Consider the following 15399-nt stretch of genomic DNA (forward strand, 5'->3'; position numbering starts at 1 on the left):
ATAGTACGATCATCAGAGATGCTGCCTTGAGCCTGAAAAATCAGGGTCGTAGCAGGGGGTGGGGCACTGTGGCACGTGCCCCCCCCAATATTTTACAAAAATGACCATTAAGGGCGTGGTTCTGCCCCCTAAAATAATCTTAATGTTTTTGTATCTTGTTCAAAGCCTACTACGGCACGGAAAATCCACTGTTTTTAGTAGAGAGAATAATGTGTAATTCCATTCCAGTTAAATGGCCACCATCATATATTAACCAGCCCTATTTAAAAGTGAAAATTGATATGTTAGGAAAATTCTTGACGATAATACTCAGCCAATCGTTTTTATCACGTGATGCGATAATCATCGTACTGACTTGTCCATCTATTGTCTAGAACTCCGCTCGTACAGTGGCGCCCAGTCCATCACGGTCTCTGCGGGCATGGCCGCGTTTGGTGCGCTCGGCATTGTTGCCATGGCTGTGCTCATTGCTGGGATTGCTTACGGTGTAAGGTTCTACAAGAAGCGAGCAGAGCAAAAAGCCGAGGATGCAGAGGCGGTAAGTTTTGCTCACGTCTTGTCATCCATTTGGTGCGCGCCATTGAGTTGAGCCCTACTCAGCAACGCCCTGCGTTATTGTTTTCAGCCAATAATCCTTTCGTATTAGAATTGCCAAATGTCAAGTGTTTTGCATGGACATTTTTATGCCTACAAGGCATATCTATAAGTGCAATCCCTTCAACCCTCCCTCCCCCCCCCCCCCTCCCTTGTCACCATCCACAGCAAGGCAAATCCTTCGTACTCGCTTTCCTATATTTATAATGTCTGTAGGAATGCATTCTTAAATATTGTATTGTTATTGTTGTTGTTTCAGGCTAAAAAGTCTCTATTCTCTTGGCTGGAGTGATTCGTTAGGAAGATAATAGGTAGCTAGGCAATATAGACTTTTTTAAACCCGTGCGTGAGACCACTGCCATAGTAAAAGTGTTGGTCGGCTAGCGCAACAGAAAAAAAAAGCACTAGAGTACACTGGTGCCAATTAAACATTATTTTCTGTTGTTTTTTTAATCCACTTTGACATTTAGGTAGATAATATATATTTTTGTACAAGTAATTTTTATTTTTATACTAACTATTTTTGTAATTAAATTTAAGTTATGCATACAAAATGTAAATAAAAAAATTCAATGCGAAGTCTGTGTCTGTTTTATTAATTGATAAACGCTTATGCGTGTATAAAAGAATAAACCAAAACAAATATAGTACAAAAATACACCTACTTAACAACATTACATACACAGTTTGATACATAGGATAAGTCAATAAATAGAAATGTTCTGTTTCTAAGAAAACCGCAGGGTGGGGTCCAGGGAAGTAATGCACTGACCACGGATCATTCAAATCGGCATCCTTAGCTCTGGTAATAGGTCACTAGATCCATCTTAAAAACTTTTCTATGAGGAATCGAGTTTCAATACAATGTATGTCCGGACAATCTTATCTACCCCCCCCCCCCCCCCTATATTCTTTTATCCTCTACTAGATCATCCTTTTGGTATCTCATCCCAGCAGTGATATTCAATCTTCTTTGATTAGGGCCGACCCAGGCAAATTCTAAATGGTCTAAAAAAAAAGCCTGGGGCAAGCGCGGTATCACTGCAAACCCCCCCCCCCCCCCCCCATCCCCCTCAGGCAATCCTGGGTGCGCCCCTTATTTCATTGGGGTAGCGTTAATGTCTATGTGGACATGATGGAAGAACCCTCTAAGTATCACTGCGAAGAGATACTGGAGGAGTCACAATTTCCTACAATGCTGGCCATTGGTACCTTGCATTCCAGACAGGCTGAAATGCGCATTTCCAAGATGTTGGCTTTTTTAGTCCTCGAGCATCGTTTATGAACGCTGAAATGCAATATATAAATGTCAATGTCACATTTAATATTTTGTTAATTATATCTCCCTAGGCACTTAACAAATTATCCCATTTGATGTGAAACGAGGTTTTTTGAAACATTTTTCGTAATATCGCCGCCTATGTGTCGCATTGTTTTAATAAAACTGTATTTTTTATGATATAAAGAAACTTTTATTACAGATCGCAAGACTTTTGTGACAGAAAAATAACGTTTTTTTGGAAATCCGCTAGACTGGCTTTAAATATTATAGATAGCAATTTGTTTAAAGAACCGTCCATTTGATATCTGACGAGGTGACATTTTTTTCTGCTCGATATATATTTGTTTTTAGATCTTGTTTTGTCTTTAATTTAGCCAAGCTTATTGCTTGTTTGATACTTTTTGCTAGAGATGTTGGCTTGGTCAAAGTTTTTATATTCATTTTTGCCGACTCATCGATCGAAATATGTGTCACGTAAACTTATATTTACATTACTTCACTTTAATCATATATTTTTTATCAATTTATGCAAGTTTGAAAATATACCAACTAGGAGCGGAAAGTGGAAAAGTGGACCAAAACAGGTACTTTGATTGGCTGTCACGTGACACGCAGGTAGACCATGAATAACTAAAGACTGAGGTCACATCACTAAACAACACTAAACATAAGACAAAATGGATCCTTTCAGCTTCGAAACCACGTGAAAATAATACAACCTCTTTTATGATTTAAAAGATTATTAGAATTTTCGTAAATAAAGGCAGAAAGCATGGCACTACAAAATGGAATTTGGATTTTTTTTGTTTGTATGCTGTCAACAATATCAGGTAAGATGGTCTCTTTTAATATAAGAATTTTCTGATTCCGTAAGACTATTGCTCGACGAGATTGTATCGAGTTAAGGGGAGATCAAGTTAGCGAGGTGATTTTGATAAGAGAGGGGCATAGCTTTAAGCACAAAATTATATGCTTTATGATCAAATGGTCTCTTTCATGATTTGGACAGTTCATCGAAGCAGGTGAAGAGCGATTATATCACTACGAATCACGTGGTGTTCTCCGACTAATCTCCTACTAAATCATATAATCAAATAATTTCAATCTTTTGCCATGTACCCTTCACTTGATTTGTCTTTTAGTCAAGGAAATTAATAGCACTTTCAAATTTTTGTTAAACAATGCACTCGGGGTAGAATCATGTTGTTTTGATTGGTCGAAAAAATAAACACGAAATAGCAGGTTCAAAAGGGTTCAAAATTTTCTTACAGGCTGGATGCTAAGAATGATGTTTTGCGATTCTGACGTTGATTCTAACAAACCTTGTAGATTTTTACAACTGTTAGATAAAACAGTCTTTTACAAGTTGACATGGAAACGGCGTATTTTGCTGCGTAGCATTAGACGCAGCGTTCAAATCATAAGTTGCTAAAAAATACTAAGAATTCCACTTCCATTCTAACGAGGCAATTATCGCCGTTTAAAACACCCAAAGAAGACCCAGGGAACATAATTCTAAAAGGTCTCTATTAGCCGTCCGTCAAGCGCGAGAAAAAGCATCCGTTCCCCATCGACTGATTAGCGAAAGCCACTGCATTTTTTTGCGATCGAAAATGATACAGGACGTATAAAACAATAATTTTATTTTTTTATCAATTACTTCCAATGATTTGTCATTAGATTTTGAGGGGGACATCAACAAGCTGTGGCTGAAAAGGGCTTTTTAAGGCTTATTAAAAAAACAGGGGGCAGTTTTAAGGCGGACGAAAGGCAAACAAGGCAAATACGCGCTCAAATGACGCTAAATTACAAATCACATTTATGAGGCCGCTTTTGCATAAAAATGATCGAAACTTACACAACAAACAGGAACATTATCCAACTTCATGACAAAATTGTCATTTTAGTCATATCTAAAAGAAATTCGAGGAATTCGGCTAATTACCGCAATTCGATTGACATCTATTATATACACATTAACGGCACATTCTGCATAGGGCATACTATCCTGGAAGAGTACAACTGCGGCCAGGGACAAATCGAGTACGGCGTGACCCTGAGAGATGGGACGATGGCAGGACTCATCAGAAACAGAGGAGAGGTGGGTTTTTTTTTTTGTTCTTGGTATAAAAACTGGGGGTCGATGTTATTTTTTCTCCCTCCTGTTCTTATTCTTGATCTTGTTTTCTTTTCTCTTTGTTTTCTTCCCCGAAACACGGGTACGTGGTATGCCCCCGGGGAAATGTTCTGAAATACCAAAATCGTTAAATCAACTGAATGATCTCTCCCCTGCAACACTTTTCCTTGGTGATTTGCCTCGCCTCTTTCTCACTACCGCTGCCACCGTTTACTGTACATTTTTCCCTTACTCAGATCATTTTTCTCTTTCCGTATTATCCTTGGTTTTATTCTCTCTCTCTCCCTCGCATTCCCAGGTAAAAAACATCCAGGAGTGTCTCCACAAGTGCTGTCTGTCTGATCACTGTGACCTCGCCATGATGAATGGTCGCACATGTTACGGCGTCAGGTGCTACAATAAGACGTCCTGCGAGACTGTGCGCAGTGACGACGAGGATGTCGGGATGCAAGTGGTGAGAGTTGCCAAGGGAGCTGCCAATCTCAGTAAGTGACATGGGGGAGGGGCTTATCTCAGTGAGTGACATGGGGGAGGGGCTAATCTCAGTGAGTGACATATGGGAGCTGCCGATCTCAGTAAGTGACATGGGGAGCTGCCGATCTCAGTAAGTGACATGGGGGAGGGGCTTATCTCAGTAAGTGACATGGGGGAGGGGCTTATCTCAGTAAGTGACATGGGGAGGGGCTAATCTCAGTAAGTGACATGGGGGAGGGGCTTATCTCAGTGAGTGACATAGGAGAGGGGCTAATCTCAGTGAGTGACATATGGGAGCTGCCGATCTCAGTAAGTGACATGGGGAGCTGCCGATCTCAGTAAGTGACATGGGGGAGGGGCTTATCTCAGTAAGTGACATGGGGGAGGGGCTTATCTCAGTAAGTGACATGGGGAGGGGCTAATCTCAGTAAGTGACATGGGGGAGGGGCTTATCTCAGTGAGTGACATGGGGGAGGGGCTAATCTCAGTGAGTGACATATGGGAGGGGCTAATCTCGGTAAGTGACATAGGGGAGGGGCTTATCTCAGTGAGTGACATATGGGATTGGCTAATCTCGGTAAGTGACATATGGGAGGGCTAATCTCAATGAGTGACATAGAGGAGGGGCTAATCTCATTGAGTGACATATGGGAGAGGCTAATCTCGGTAAGTGACATGGGGGAGGGGCTTATCTCAGTAAGTGACATGGGGGAGGGGCTTATCTCAGTGAGTGACATAGGAGAGGGGCTAATCTCAGTGAGTGACATATGGGAGCTGCCGATCTCAGTAAGTGACATGGGGAGCTGCCGATCTCAGTAAGTGACATGGGGGAGGGGCTAATCTCAGTGAGTGACATAGGAGAGGGGCTAATCTCAGTGAGTGACATATGGGAGCTGCCGATCTCAGTAAGTGACATGGGGAGCTGCCGATCTCAGTAAGTGACATGGGGGAGGGGCTTATCTCAGTAAGTGACATGGGGGAGGGGCTAATCTCAGTGAGTGACATATGGGAGGGGCTAATCTCGGTAAGTGACATAGGGGAGGGGCTTATCTCAGTGAGTGACATATGGGAGCTGCCAATCTCAGTAAGTGACATGGGGGAGGGGCTAATCTCAGTAAGTGACATGGGGGAGGGGCTAATCTCAGTAAGTGACATGGGGGAGGGGCTAATCTCAGTGAGTGACATAGGAGAGGGGCTAATCTCAGTGAGTGACATGGGGGAGGGGCTAATCTCAGTGAGTGACATATGGGAGGGGCCAATCTCAGTAAGTGACATGGGGGAGGGGCTTATCTCAGTGAGTGACATATGAGAGTGGCTTGTCTCAGTGAGTGACATAGGAGAGGGGCTAATCTCAGTGAGTGACATAGGAGAGGGGCTAATCTCAGTGAGTGACATATGGGAGCTGCCGATCTCAGTAAGTGACATGGGGAGGGGCTAATCTCAGTGAGTGACATAGGAGAGGGGCTAATCTCAGTGAGTGACATATGGGAGCTGCCGATCTCAGTAAGTGACATGGGGGAGGGGCTTATCTCAGTAAGTGACATGGGGGAGGGACTAATCTCAGTGAGTGACATATGGGAGGGGCTAATCTCGGTAAGTGACATAGGGGAGGGGCTTATCTCAGTGAGTGACATATGGGAGGGGCTAATCTCGGTAAGTGACATATGGGAGGGCTAATCTCAATGAGTGACATAGAGGAGGGGCTAATCTCATTGAGTGACATATGGGAGAGGCTAATCTCGGTAAGTGACATATAGGAGGCGCTTATTTCAGTAAGTGACATATGGGAGTGGCTTGTCTCAGTAAGTGACATATGGGAGGGGCTTATTTCAGTAAGTGAGATATGGGAGGGGCTTATCTCAGTAAGTGACATAGAGGAGGGGCTAATCTCATTGAGTGACATACAAATATGGAGTGACAAACAAAAAAAATATTATCCATACACCAAGAATAGATGACAAGAGAGTCCTTGATGTCAGGGGCGAACCGGTGGCATGGAGAAAGGGCCAGTCTTTATGACGGACATAAGCGGGTGGCCCATGTTTATATATCCTTGAATGACAATACGTTTCCTATTCAGTCAAAGGTAACACAAGTGAGATTGAGAAGTTTGACCCCGACGCAAAGTGTCCTCACAATGAAGTCTTATATAACGTCAAGCTCGAGGCCGGATTACAGGCCGGGAAATTCACGGACATAGGAAAGGTGAGAGAAACGTTCAGTGATAACCGTGTCTAGTCGGACGAAGCGCTCATCTGCTCGCTATCGCCTCCGTTTTTTCGCGCATCTTAGCTCGCCTTTTCGGGCTTTCACGCAACTAGCGCCTATTGAGCTAGCCTGCATGCAGCCGGAAATAGTTCCATTATTACCGTAAATGATGGAACTATTTCCGGCTGCACGCAGGCTACTGTTGAGCAGGTTATATTCTGTATAATGTCACGTGACAAATGGAATCATAGCTCGGGCTACGCACGGTCACAAGTCCATTTGACCAATAATAGCTCCGGAGTAAAAATCAATAGTTGCGGAGTAAAAATCAACTAGTTGGAGAGTGATAATTAACCAATGAGATCTCAGATTATAATCACGTGTTAATTGACGAATAAGTGCTCAGGCTACGATCACGTGTTTTCTTCTTTAAGGTCAAGAGCATCATGACGTGCGTCCGCTATTGTTGCGAGTCACGTGTCGAGTGCGACCTCGCTTTCATGTTGCAAGACCGCTGCTACCTTGTGAAGTGTTATTCGGAAGACCGCTGCCAAGCACTGCCGGCACGAGGCGAGGAATATTCATTCAAGCAGAAAATGGCGTTTGTGGCGCCGTGGTTATTTGAAAAGAATAAGAAAATTGGTAAGTTTGTCGTATTCAACCTCTTTGATAGTGCAGGTCCTACAGACCGCCCTTAGTTATTCAACCACAAATCAAATGAAACGTCTAATATTTGTAAATTAGATGATGAAATACCTTCATGTGCGATGACTACTTCACACTGACTACTAATTGTCAGTGCGTAGATACGGACTGGTCGTAGTTTCAATCATGAGGATGGGTTAGTCTATGTGTAAGCACTGTCACTGAAGTACTGCGGGCGAGAATCCCCAGCGGCTTACGTCCCCGATACTGGTTAAATAATTGCGGCGAGAGGCGCTTTTCTGGTGTATATAAATTGTTTGAGGACAGTATATCATAGTCAGCGCCGGTCGTTTTTCTATGATTGTTTGGCATTAAAGTTGATACTTGAGTCCAAACTACATAGGCTATGGATTGTTCTGCATACACAGAGTATTTTTGGACTGAATTACCTTTCAATTACCTTTTTCCAGATGATGCAAATTGAACGCAAAAACTTCAGCAGGCCGGGGTTTGTTCGAGTCTTCTTGTAAATATTTGCAGTTTTGTTTTTCTTGACAAACATTTTAAGCCTTAATAAAACAAAATCTTTCCAAAATTGCAAGACGGCTGTAAAAAAGACGTCCTGTTTAAGCCACGCTTACACGTCCAATTCTGAAAAACGGCCCGTTGCGACAAAGCACCACAGGAGGCCCGTCACTGACTCAATTTTTATTCCCCCCTCAGTGAGCGTTCCTTCTGGCAAGTCCCCCCACCATCTTCACTGCGTGCAGAGCAAGCTTTTCGAAGGCTCCACATTACTAGCGGGCCCCAAGGCTGGGCACTTCAAAGACTTGGGTGCCGTAGGCAAGTCACATATTTGTACCCGGATGTGCTGCGAGGACGCCACTTGTGACCTCGCTTACATGTTCGGCAAGAACTGCTTTCTGGTCAGTTGCTATGACGAGAAGGGGTGTCGTGTTGTGGATGATACCAAGCTGAGAGATAGCGTCAAGAGTGACAAGAAACACAAGAGGACTGTGCAGTTTATTGTGAAGAGGAGGTTTGGGGTAGCGATAAAAGATGGTGAGTATATACGTGATGATAATGAAGATATTATGATAATGATGCGGCGGTGATGATAATGGTGATGATATGATGATGATGATGCGGCGGTGATGATGATGATTATATGATGATGATGCGGCGGTGATGATGATGATTATATGATGATGATGCGGCGGTGATGATGATGATTATATGATGATGATGCGGCGGTGATGATGGTGACTATATGATGATGATGCGGCGGTGATGATGATGATTATATGATGATGATGTGGCGGTGATGATGATGATTATATGATGATGATGCGGCGGTGATGATGATGATTATATGATGATGATGCGGCGGTGATGATGGTGATGATGCGGCTGTGATGATGATTATATGATGATGATGCGGCTGTGATGATGATTATATGATGATGATGCGGCGGTGATGATGATGATTATATGATGATGATGCGGCTGTGATGATGATGGTAACTATATGATGATCCCTGTGGTGGTAATAGCACTTGTGATAGTGGTGTCTAAAGATCAATCTTTAAACTTCGCACAGAACCGTCAATGTTTATGCGATTGCTCTACATTTTTTACCAAAAGAATAAAGGCTAATAAATAAAGGGTAATAAAGGCTGACATGAATGCTGTTCGAACGGGCTGAACTTCGCCGTCAATTTTTAGGGTCGAAATTCTAAATATACACCTAACTATTTTTACCATCCACAGATTTTTTTCTTACCTTCACAGAGGCTGTATCACCACATATTGAACTGATTTTGGCAATATCGTCAAAAAGCTAACGCTCAATTTTGCGTCAGTCTCGAATAAGTGCAAAACATGTTGTTTACTTTTTATGTGCTACTACATTATTGCGTGATAATACAAATACAACTTTTAACTGTGTGCAATCTCCATACATTAAGTCGTCTTTGGTAAACTAGAGCAATCGCATAAACATTGACGCTTCTGTGCGAAGTTTAAAATTGCTGATGCGCTCAGTTTGTGATCTGTTGATTGACGCGCGCGAGCGACCTTAAGAAGACCGGAAGTGGCGGACAGAGGGACACCGCCGCTTCCGGTCTCTTGTCTTCAAGGATGGATCTACAAGGATGCTAAAGATGATGACTGCATAGTGATAACCATTTTCATCTATACAACAGACGGTACCCCTGTCAAGCTTATAAAACCCGGGGACAACGTCTGTCACGCGGACGGCAAAATCCATCACCAGACTGTCCTAAAAGCGGGCATGCTGTCCGGTAAACTGACCCCCCATAAGGATGCCAAAACCATGAAAGCCTGTATTCACAAGTGCTGCGCGGACAAGACGTGCCATCTTGCTCAGATGATGGCGGGTTTGTGTTACTCTGTCATGTGCACCAACCCGGACTACTGCACCCTTAAAGACGCACCCAAAGAGATCAGACATGCGCACCCAAGTATTGCGTTTGTCAGGAGAGGGGATTTTAGCATAGGTAAAGGAACTGCCACAATTTTCTTGAATGCAGGGTATAATTTAGCCTACGTCTGCGGGGTAGTGGGTATGCATGGAAAGACCCGTAAATATACTATCGTGTTTGTCAGGAGAGGGGATTTTAGCATAGGTAAAGGAACTGCCACAATTTTCTTGAATGCAGGGTATAATTTAGCCTACTTCTGCGGGGTAGTGGGTATGCATGGAAAGACCCGTAAATATACTATCGTGTTTGTCAGGAGAGGGGATTTTAGCATAGGTAAAGGAACTGCCACAATTTTCTTGAATGCAGGGTATAATTTAGCCTACTTCTGCGGGGTAGTGGGTATGCATGGAAAGACCCGTAAATATACTATCGTGTTTGTCAGGAGAGGGGATTTTAGCATAGGTAAAGGAACTGCCACAATTTTCTTGAATGCAGGGTATAATTTAGCCTACTTCTGCGGGGTAGTGGGTATGCATGGAAAGACCCGTAAATATACTATCGTGTTTGTCAGGAGAGGGGATTTTAGCATAGGTAAAGGAACTGCCACAGTTTTCTTGAATGCAGGGTATAATTTAGCCTACGTCTGCGGGGTAGTGGGTATGCATGGAAAGACTCGTAAATATACCATCGTGTTTGTCAGGAGAGGGGATTTTAGCATAGGTAAAGGAACTGCCACAATTTTCTTGAATGCAAGGTATAATTTAGCGGGGTAGTGGGTATGCATGGAAAGACCCGTACATATACTATCGTGTTTGTCAGGAGAGGGGATTTTAGCATAGGTAAAGGAACTGCCACAATTTTCTTGAATGCAGGGTATAATTTAGCCTACTTCTGCGGGGTAGTGGGTATGCATGGAAAGACCCGTACATATACTATCGTGTTTGTCAGGAAAGGGGATTTTAGCATAGGTAAAGGAACTGCCACAATTTTCTTGAATGCAGGGTATAATTTAGCCTACTTCTGCGGGGGTGGGGGTATGCATGAAAACACCCGTACATATACTATCGTGTTTGTCAGGAGAGGGGATTTTAGCATAGGTAAAGGAGCTGCCACAATTTTCTTGAATGCAGGGTATAATTTAGCCTACGTCTGCGGGGGTGGGGGTATGCACGAAAAGACCCGTAAATATATTATCGTGTTTGTCAGGAGAGGGGATTTTAGCATAGGTAAAAGAATTGTTGCACTTGCTATACTATGCTAAGCAATAAGAAGGGCAAGACTAGACACGATAGTATACCATTGCGTAGGTAAAGGAATCGTTGTACTTATAATTTGCTCAAGCAAGGCATATGATTATACCCGGAAATATACCATTGCGCTGAGCGTTTTAGCACCCAGATCTGAAAATTCCGCTTTTTTTAATTTGCTATTATACTTTCAGCACCAAAGCCCACGAAACCCCCCACACTACCCCCCTCGGTCGCACCAAGCGCAGACTCCGCGCCACTACAGTCATCAATCAATGAGCCTGTGCCCCCCTCCCTGAGTGGAGAGCAAACTGGCAGTGGGGTCCACCCTGGGGATAGTAGCGCATCGTTTATCACAGGGGAGAAAGAGGTCATGGAGGTGGTACACGAGGATCAACAGAAAATGGTGACACAAGAGGCGGAGCCACAGAACAGAGTGGAAACAGTCTTGGCCACTAAATGAACATAATCTCATGCTGCGTCTCCACGGAATTTGAAATCACGCAAAAACAGTCTTATTCGCTAGATGAACATTCGCATGTAAATACATTGGCCGCCAAATCGGTGTGCTCAAATTCAACATTACTCCAAGCTGGAGTAATTTTCGTATAGAATTTAAAAAGAAACTTAATATTGTGGAGTTGTTTAGTAATATAAGGAAGTGCCACTGCTCAGAGATTGATCTTCTCAATAAAAAGAGCATTTTTAAAACTTAATGATTCAAGTCCAACAGCCCATCCCCCTACAAAAAAAAAAAGAAAGCAGGAAAAAAAAGTAGAATAAAATAAAAATAAGCAAGGACCAGACAGGAGAATTACCAAGATTTGCTTAGGATGATTTTATAGGTCTGTTATGGAAAAATGTAGTATTAAATTATTTTTCAATGAGAATTGACTCACTTTTTCAGCGTCAAGGTGAGGGATGGGGGTTACATTGCGCATATGTTCGCTCAGTCGATTTGACTGCAAACCATATCTAAAACAACCAGACACCAGTTTTTTTTTTCACAAGATTTTAATATTGTTCACAATTCGGCGGTTTACTTGGCCTTCCTAGCCTTGAGTTTCTTTATGTAGAACTCGAGTTCTTTTCCCTCAAGGATATATCCGTCACAACGGCCACTCTGCCCAGGGCGGGATGAGACACACGCTAAGGAGATAGAAATACTTGAAATCAGTCTTGATTCTCATAAAGTCAATGTTGACAACTGCCTAGAAGTTATTAATAAATTTATCGAGAAGTGCATTGAGTGAGCTCAAATATATCTTAACATTTTACAAGTTTTCTAACAAATGGCCTTCAAATGACGCTGCTCAATCAGTCGTATTAAAGCATGGTGTTATTTAGCAAGGCCAACACAAAATAAAGCATTGCTTGAAGTTTTCAAACTCATATTTGGTCAAAGCGAAAAACAAATGCTGTCACACCTTTTTACAGCTCTTTAATTTTGTTCTTTCCAGACATCATCAGAGTGCTTTGCACACAGTGAAGGCACACATTTCTGTGCATTTAATCCCAAAGGCATGTATGTACAAGTCAGTGTAACTATGACAGTGTAGGGGTTACAGGAGTTGCAATGATGCCAAGACGGCATGCAATCTCCTCCACTACATAGGATTCATCATTTTGCTGATGCCTTTAGCATTATTTTTTAAAAGTGCAACATTGTTACAGTTTTATTTACATACAAAAAAAGCCATCCTGAGACAAACATATGGACACCACAGCAGCTCATGCCAATAACTGGGACACATTAATTATTCTTTAGTTATTTCTTCCAAGAACCATGCAACCACTCCCACAGAATGTTTCCATAAATGTACAAGAAAAAAACAGAAAATTGTTCATTCTAATCTCTTTGTGGAAATTTTTATGTCTTTGTAATTAGATGAGATTTAATGAAATTAAAACAATTATATAGATAAATAACACACCAGTTAAGGAGACCTATTCATCTCTCTTACCATAAAGACGTCCAGTCACAAACTGTTCCTCCATGCCAGGGGCAACCTTGGCATTAGCCTTGCGAGTCTCAAGCTTGCGCGTGCAGTGGTTGGAGCGCTTCTTGTTAAGGATTTCTTGCTCCTCCTCTGTGGGTTGCTTGGTCTTCTTGCGTCCGATGGGGATTGCGTAGTGTGCCTCATACCTGGACATAAGTGTCAGGTTAGCTAGGGAACTTCTCAGAAATTCTGAGGCTACATAATGAGGACTGTCAGTCTGGGGTACCAGCTCATAGTATACAGTGAATAAAAGCAAAATACAGAAGTTTGGGGAAATAGATGACTGCGTCATTCTGCATTTCTGTATTTTTTTTCCCACCTACCACTGCCTGAAGGGTGTACTGTCAACTTGGACGATGCAATTCTTCACCAAAGTCTTGGTACGGACCAACTCGTTGTTACTGGCATTGTAGACAACATCAATGATACGAGCCTTGCGGGTACAGCCTATAGCACAACAGGAGAAGAGAGTGTAAGGTACAATATTTTGTATGAAGATAAAACAGGACACAACATCCGGATTCTATTTTGTATGTAGATCCTTGAGAGCTGTTTGTGATAGAAAATTACATAGATCACACGGTGTTTTGGCATCAAGCAATCAGTGTAACTATGACAGTGTAAAGGGTCACAGGAGTTGCAATGATGCCAAGACGGCATGCAATCTCCTCCACTACATAGGATTCATCATATTGCTGATGGCGATATTTAATATATCTATTTATTATTATTTATTCTATTTAATGGATAGCATATGTTTTGTTGATATTTTTCTGAATTTGGAACAAATATTTTGGGATCCATGTGTTTTTTTAGGTCATAGAACTGCCATTTGTCAATGGCCATTTGCCATATGCACTGACAGCGTTTTTTGAAATACGTGTATCCTGCCAAGCCCCAAATTACATTACAGCTGTCAAAAGCAGTCCAATCTGTTACCAATCAGACAGTAAAAAAGGTGTCATGGTACCAATTTAAAACTTGATTGATAGAAATGAGAAGTGGTTAAAGCGTTTTGAAAATTTTGGTGAGAGTTCTTAAAATACAAAAACTCACAACATTGCAAGATGGTACAAACAAGTATCAATTAATCATCACCTACACTTTCAATTATACCTAAGAGTATAATTGTATTTTGTACTAGTGGAAATGCAGCCTAAAACACTTACTCTCAGATCCCCAGGAGAAATTCCCAGTGTCAAGCCGAAGAGCCCTGAATTTCCTGTTGCCACCACGAGTTCTGACTTCATGGATACGTTTGGTGCCGATCTTGGTGTTCGCTGGTGGGCGGCCAAGCTCAAACTTCCTCTTCTTTCTAAGAGGTTTCATCTTGCCGCCGGTGGCACGGTGCTTATGCCAGGAGTCTCTTGAGATCCCTGCAATTCATAGTGGTTCAGAAATGTCTACTCTGCTGATAGTGACACATAGCTATGCAAGGAGTCTCTTGAGATCCGTGTAATTTAAAGTGGGTAAGAAATGTCTTCTCTGCTTATAGTGGCACATACAGTAGCTATGCAAGGAATCTCTTGAGATCACTGTAATTTGGTTAAAAGGTGTCAGCAATGCCCACTTTGTTGATATACATTATATCGTGGTGAATTTTTGTCCACAATGAAAGCATTTTGTTTCGGTAATAGATCAAATATGGTAGCTGAGAAAAAAAACAACTAAAGATGCTTAAAGGCTGATGGAAAATCGGCCTGATTGAAAAAAGACCTATCACAGATACAAAACTGATATACAGTTGAACAATTATAAACATCTTCGATGATCAAACCTTCTGAAGAGTATATGTGTATATAGTACTTCTACAGATATATAAACAAATGTTTTGCCATTTATAGGATAAGGGAAAGACTAGCTAGCAAAATAATAATTAAAAGGATAGCACTAGGGATTCCTTTCATAGCAGGAGCAAAATATTGAAAGCTTTGCAATCAGTTTACAAATAGAAATGGTTTCTATCTTTGACGTGGAGATTTTTGTTAGAAGTTCTCAAATCTAAGTTCGAGTACAATCACATATTTTTTATAGCTTACACTGAATCACTGATTTCTAGATCTACAAAAGCCCAAAAAACTGTGCAGGTCTTTGCGATTCTTATTTTTGGTATTTCCACAAATGCGAACGAACAACATCTCTCACGTTGTTATCACGGACAGAAAACTAGCACGAAATTCATTCGCCTTCATCGAGCGAATAACGGGAGAAAATCGAAAGATATATCCATCTAATTAAGGAATAAGGTCTAGAGAGTTTAATAACTACGAGTATTCTTTCAGATGATTTATAAATCGTGAGTATTTTTAAGATTTTCGACATGTTCTGAAAGCTAACTTACCCATTTTGGATGGCTGCCGAAAGAGAA

The 15399-nt window shown here is 41.9% G+C and overlaps 3 protein-coding genes across 3 annotated transcripts in view; 2 read left to right on the forward strand and 1 right to left on the reverse strand.

Moving 5' to 3' along the window:
- The window catches only part of LOC5501396, a 32381-nt gene extending 31208 nt beyond the window's left edge, over positions 1–1173 (forward strand). Inside the window, exons 21-22 of the mRNA XM_048734317.1 lie at positions 375–538; positions 854–1173. Coding sequence (XP_048590274.1) covers positions 375–538; positions 854–886 — 197 coding nt within the window. The 3' untranslated portion in view covers positions 887–1173. The remainder of the gene's footprint in view (positions 1–374; positions 539–853) is intronic.
- A 1333-nt stretch (positions 1174–2506) lies between these two features.
- LOC116608506 lies at positions 2507–11921 on the forward strand. Its single transcript, XM_032369713.2, has 8 exons — positions 2507–2706; positions 3874–3977; positions 4312–4498; positions 6568–6692; positions 7130–7337; positions 8064–8402; positions 9545–9859; positions 11226–11921. Exons 1-8 carry the CDS (start codon positions 2649–2651, stop codon positions 11492–11494), a joined length of 1605 nt encoding a protein of 534 aa, XP_032225604.2. The 5' UTR covers positions 2507–2648; the 3' UTR covers positions 11495–11921.
- Positions 11922–12026: 105 nt separating this feature from the next.
- LOC5501393 (40S ribosomal protein S8) lies at positions 12027–15391 on the reverse strand. The gene is made up of 5 exons (XM_001622646.3): positions 15373–15391; positions 14201–14407; positions 13355–13478; positions 12996–13177; positions 12027–12180 (listed from the first exon to the last, which is right to left on the reverse strand). Exons 1-5 carry the CDS (start codon positions 15374–15376, stop codon positions 12071–12073), a joined length of 627 nt encoding a protein of 208 aa, XP_001622696.2. The 5' UTR covers positions 15377–15391; the 3' UTR covers positions 12027–12070.
- Positions 15392–15399: the final 8 nt, after the last annotated feature.

This window comes from Nematostella vectensis, chromosome 11 (assembly GCF_932526225.1).
Source record: "Nematostella vectensis chromosome 11, jaNemVect1.1, whole genome shotgun sequence".
Lineage (NCBI taxonomy): Eukaryota > Metazoa > Cnidaria > Anthozoa > Actiniaria > Edwardsiidae > Nematostella > Nematostella vectensis.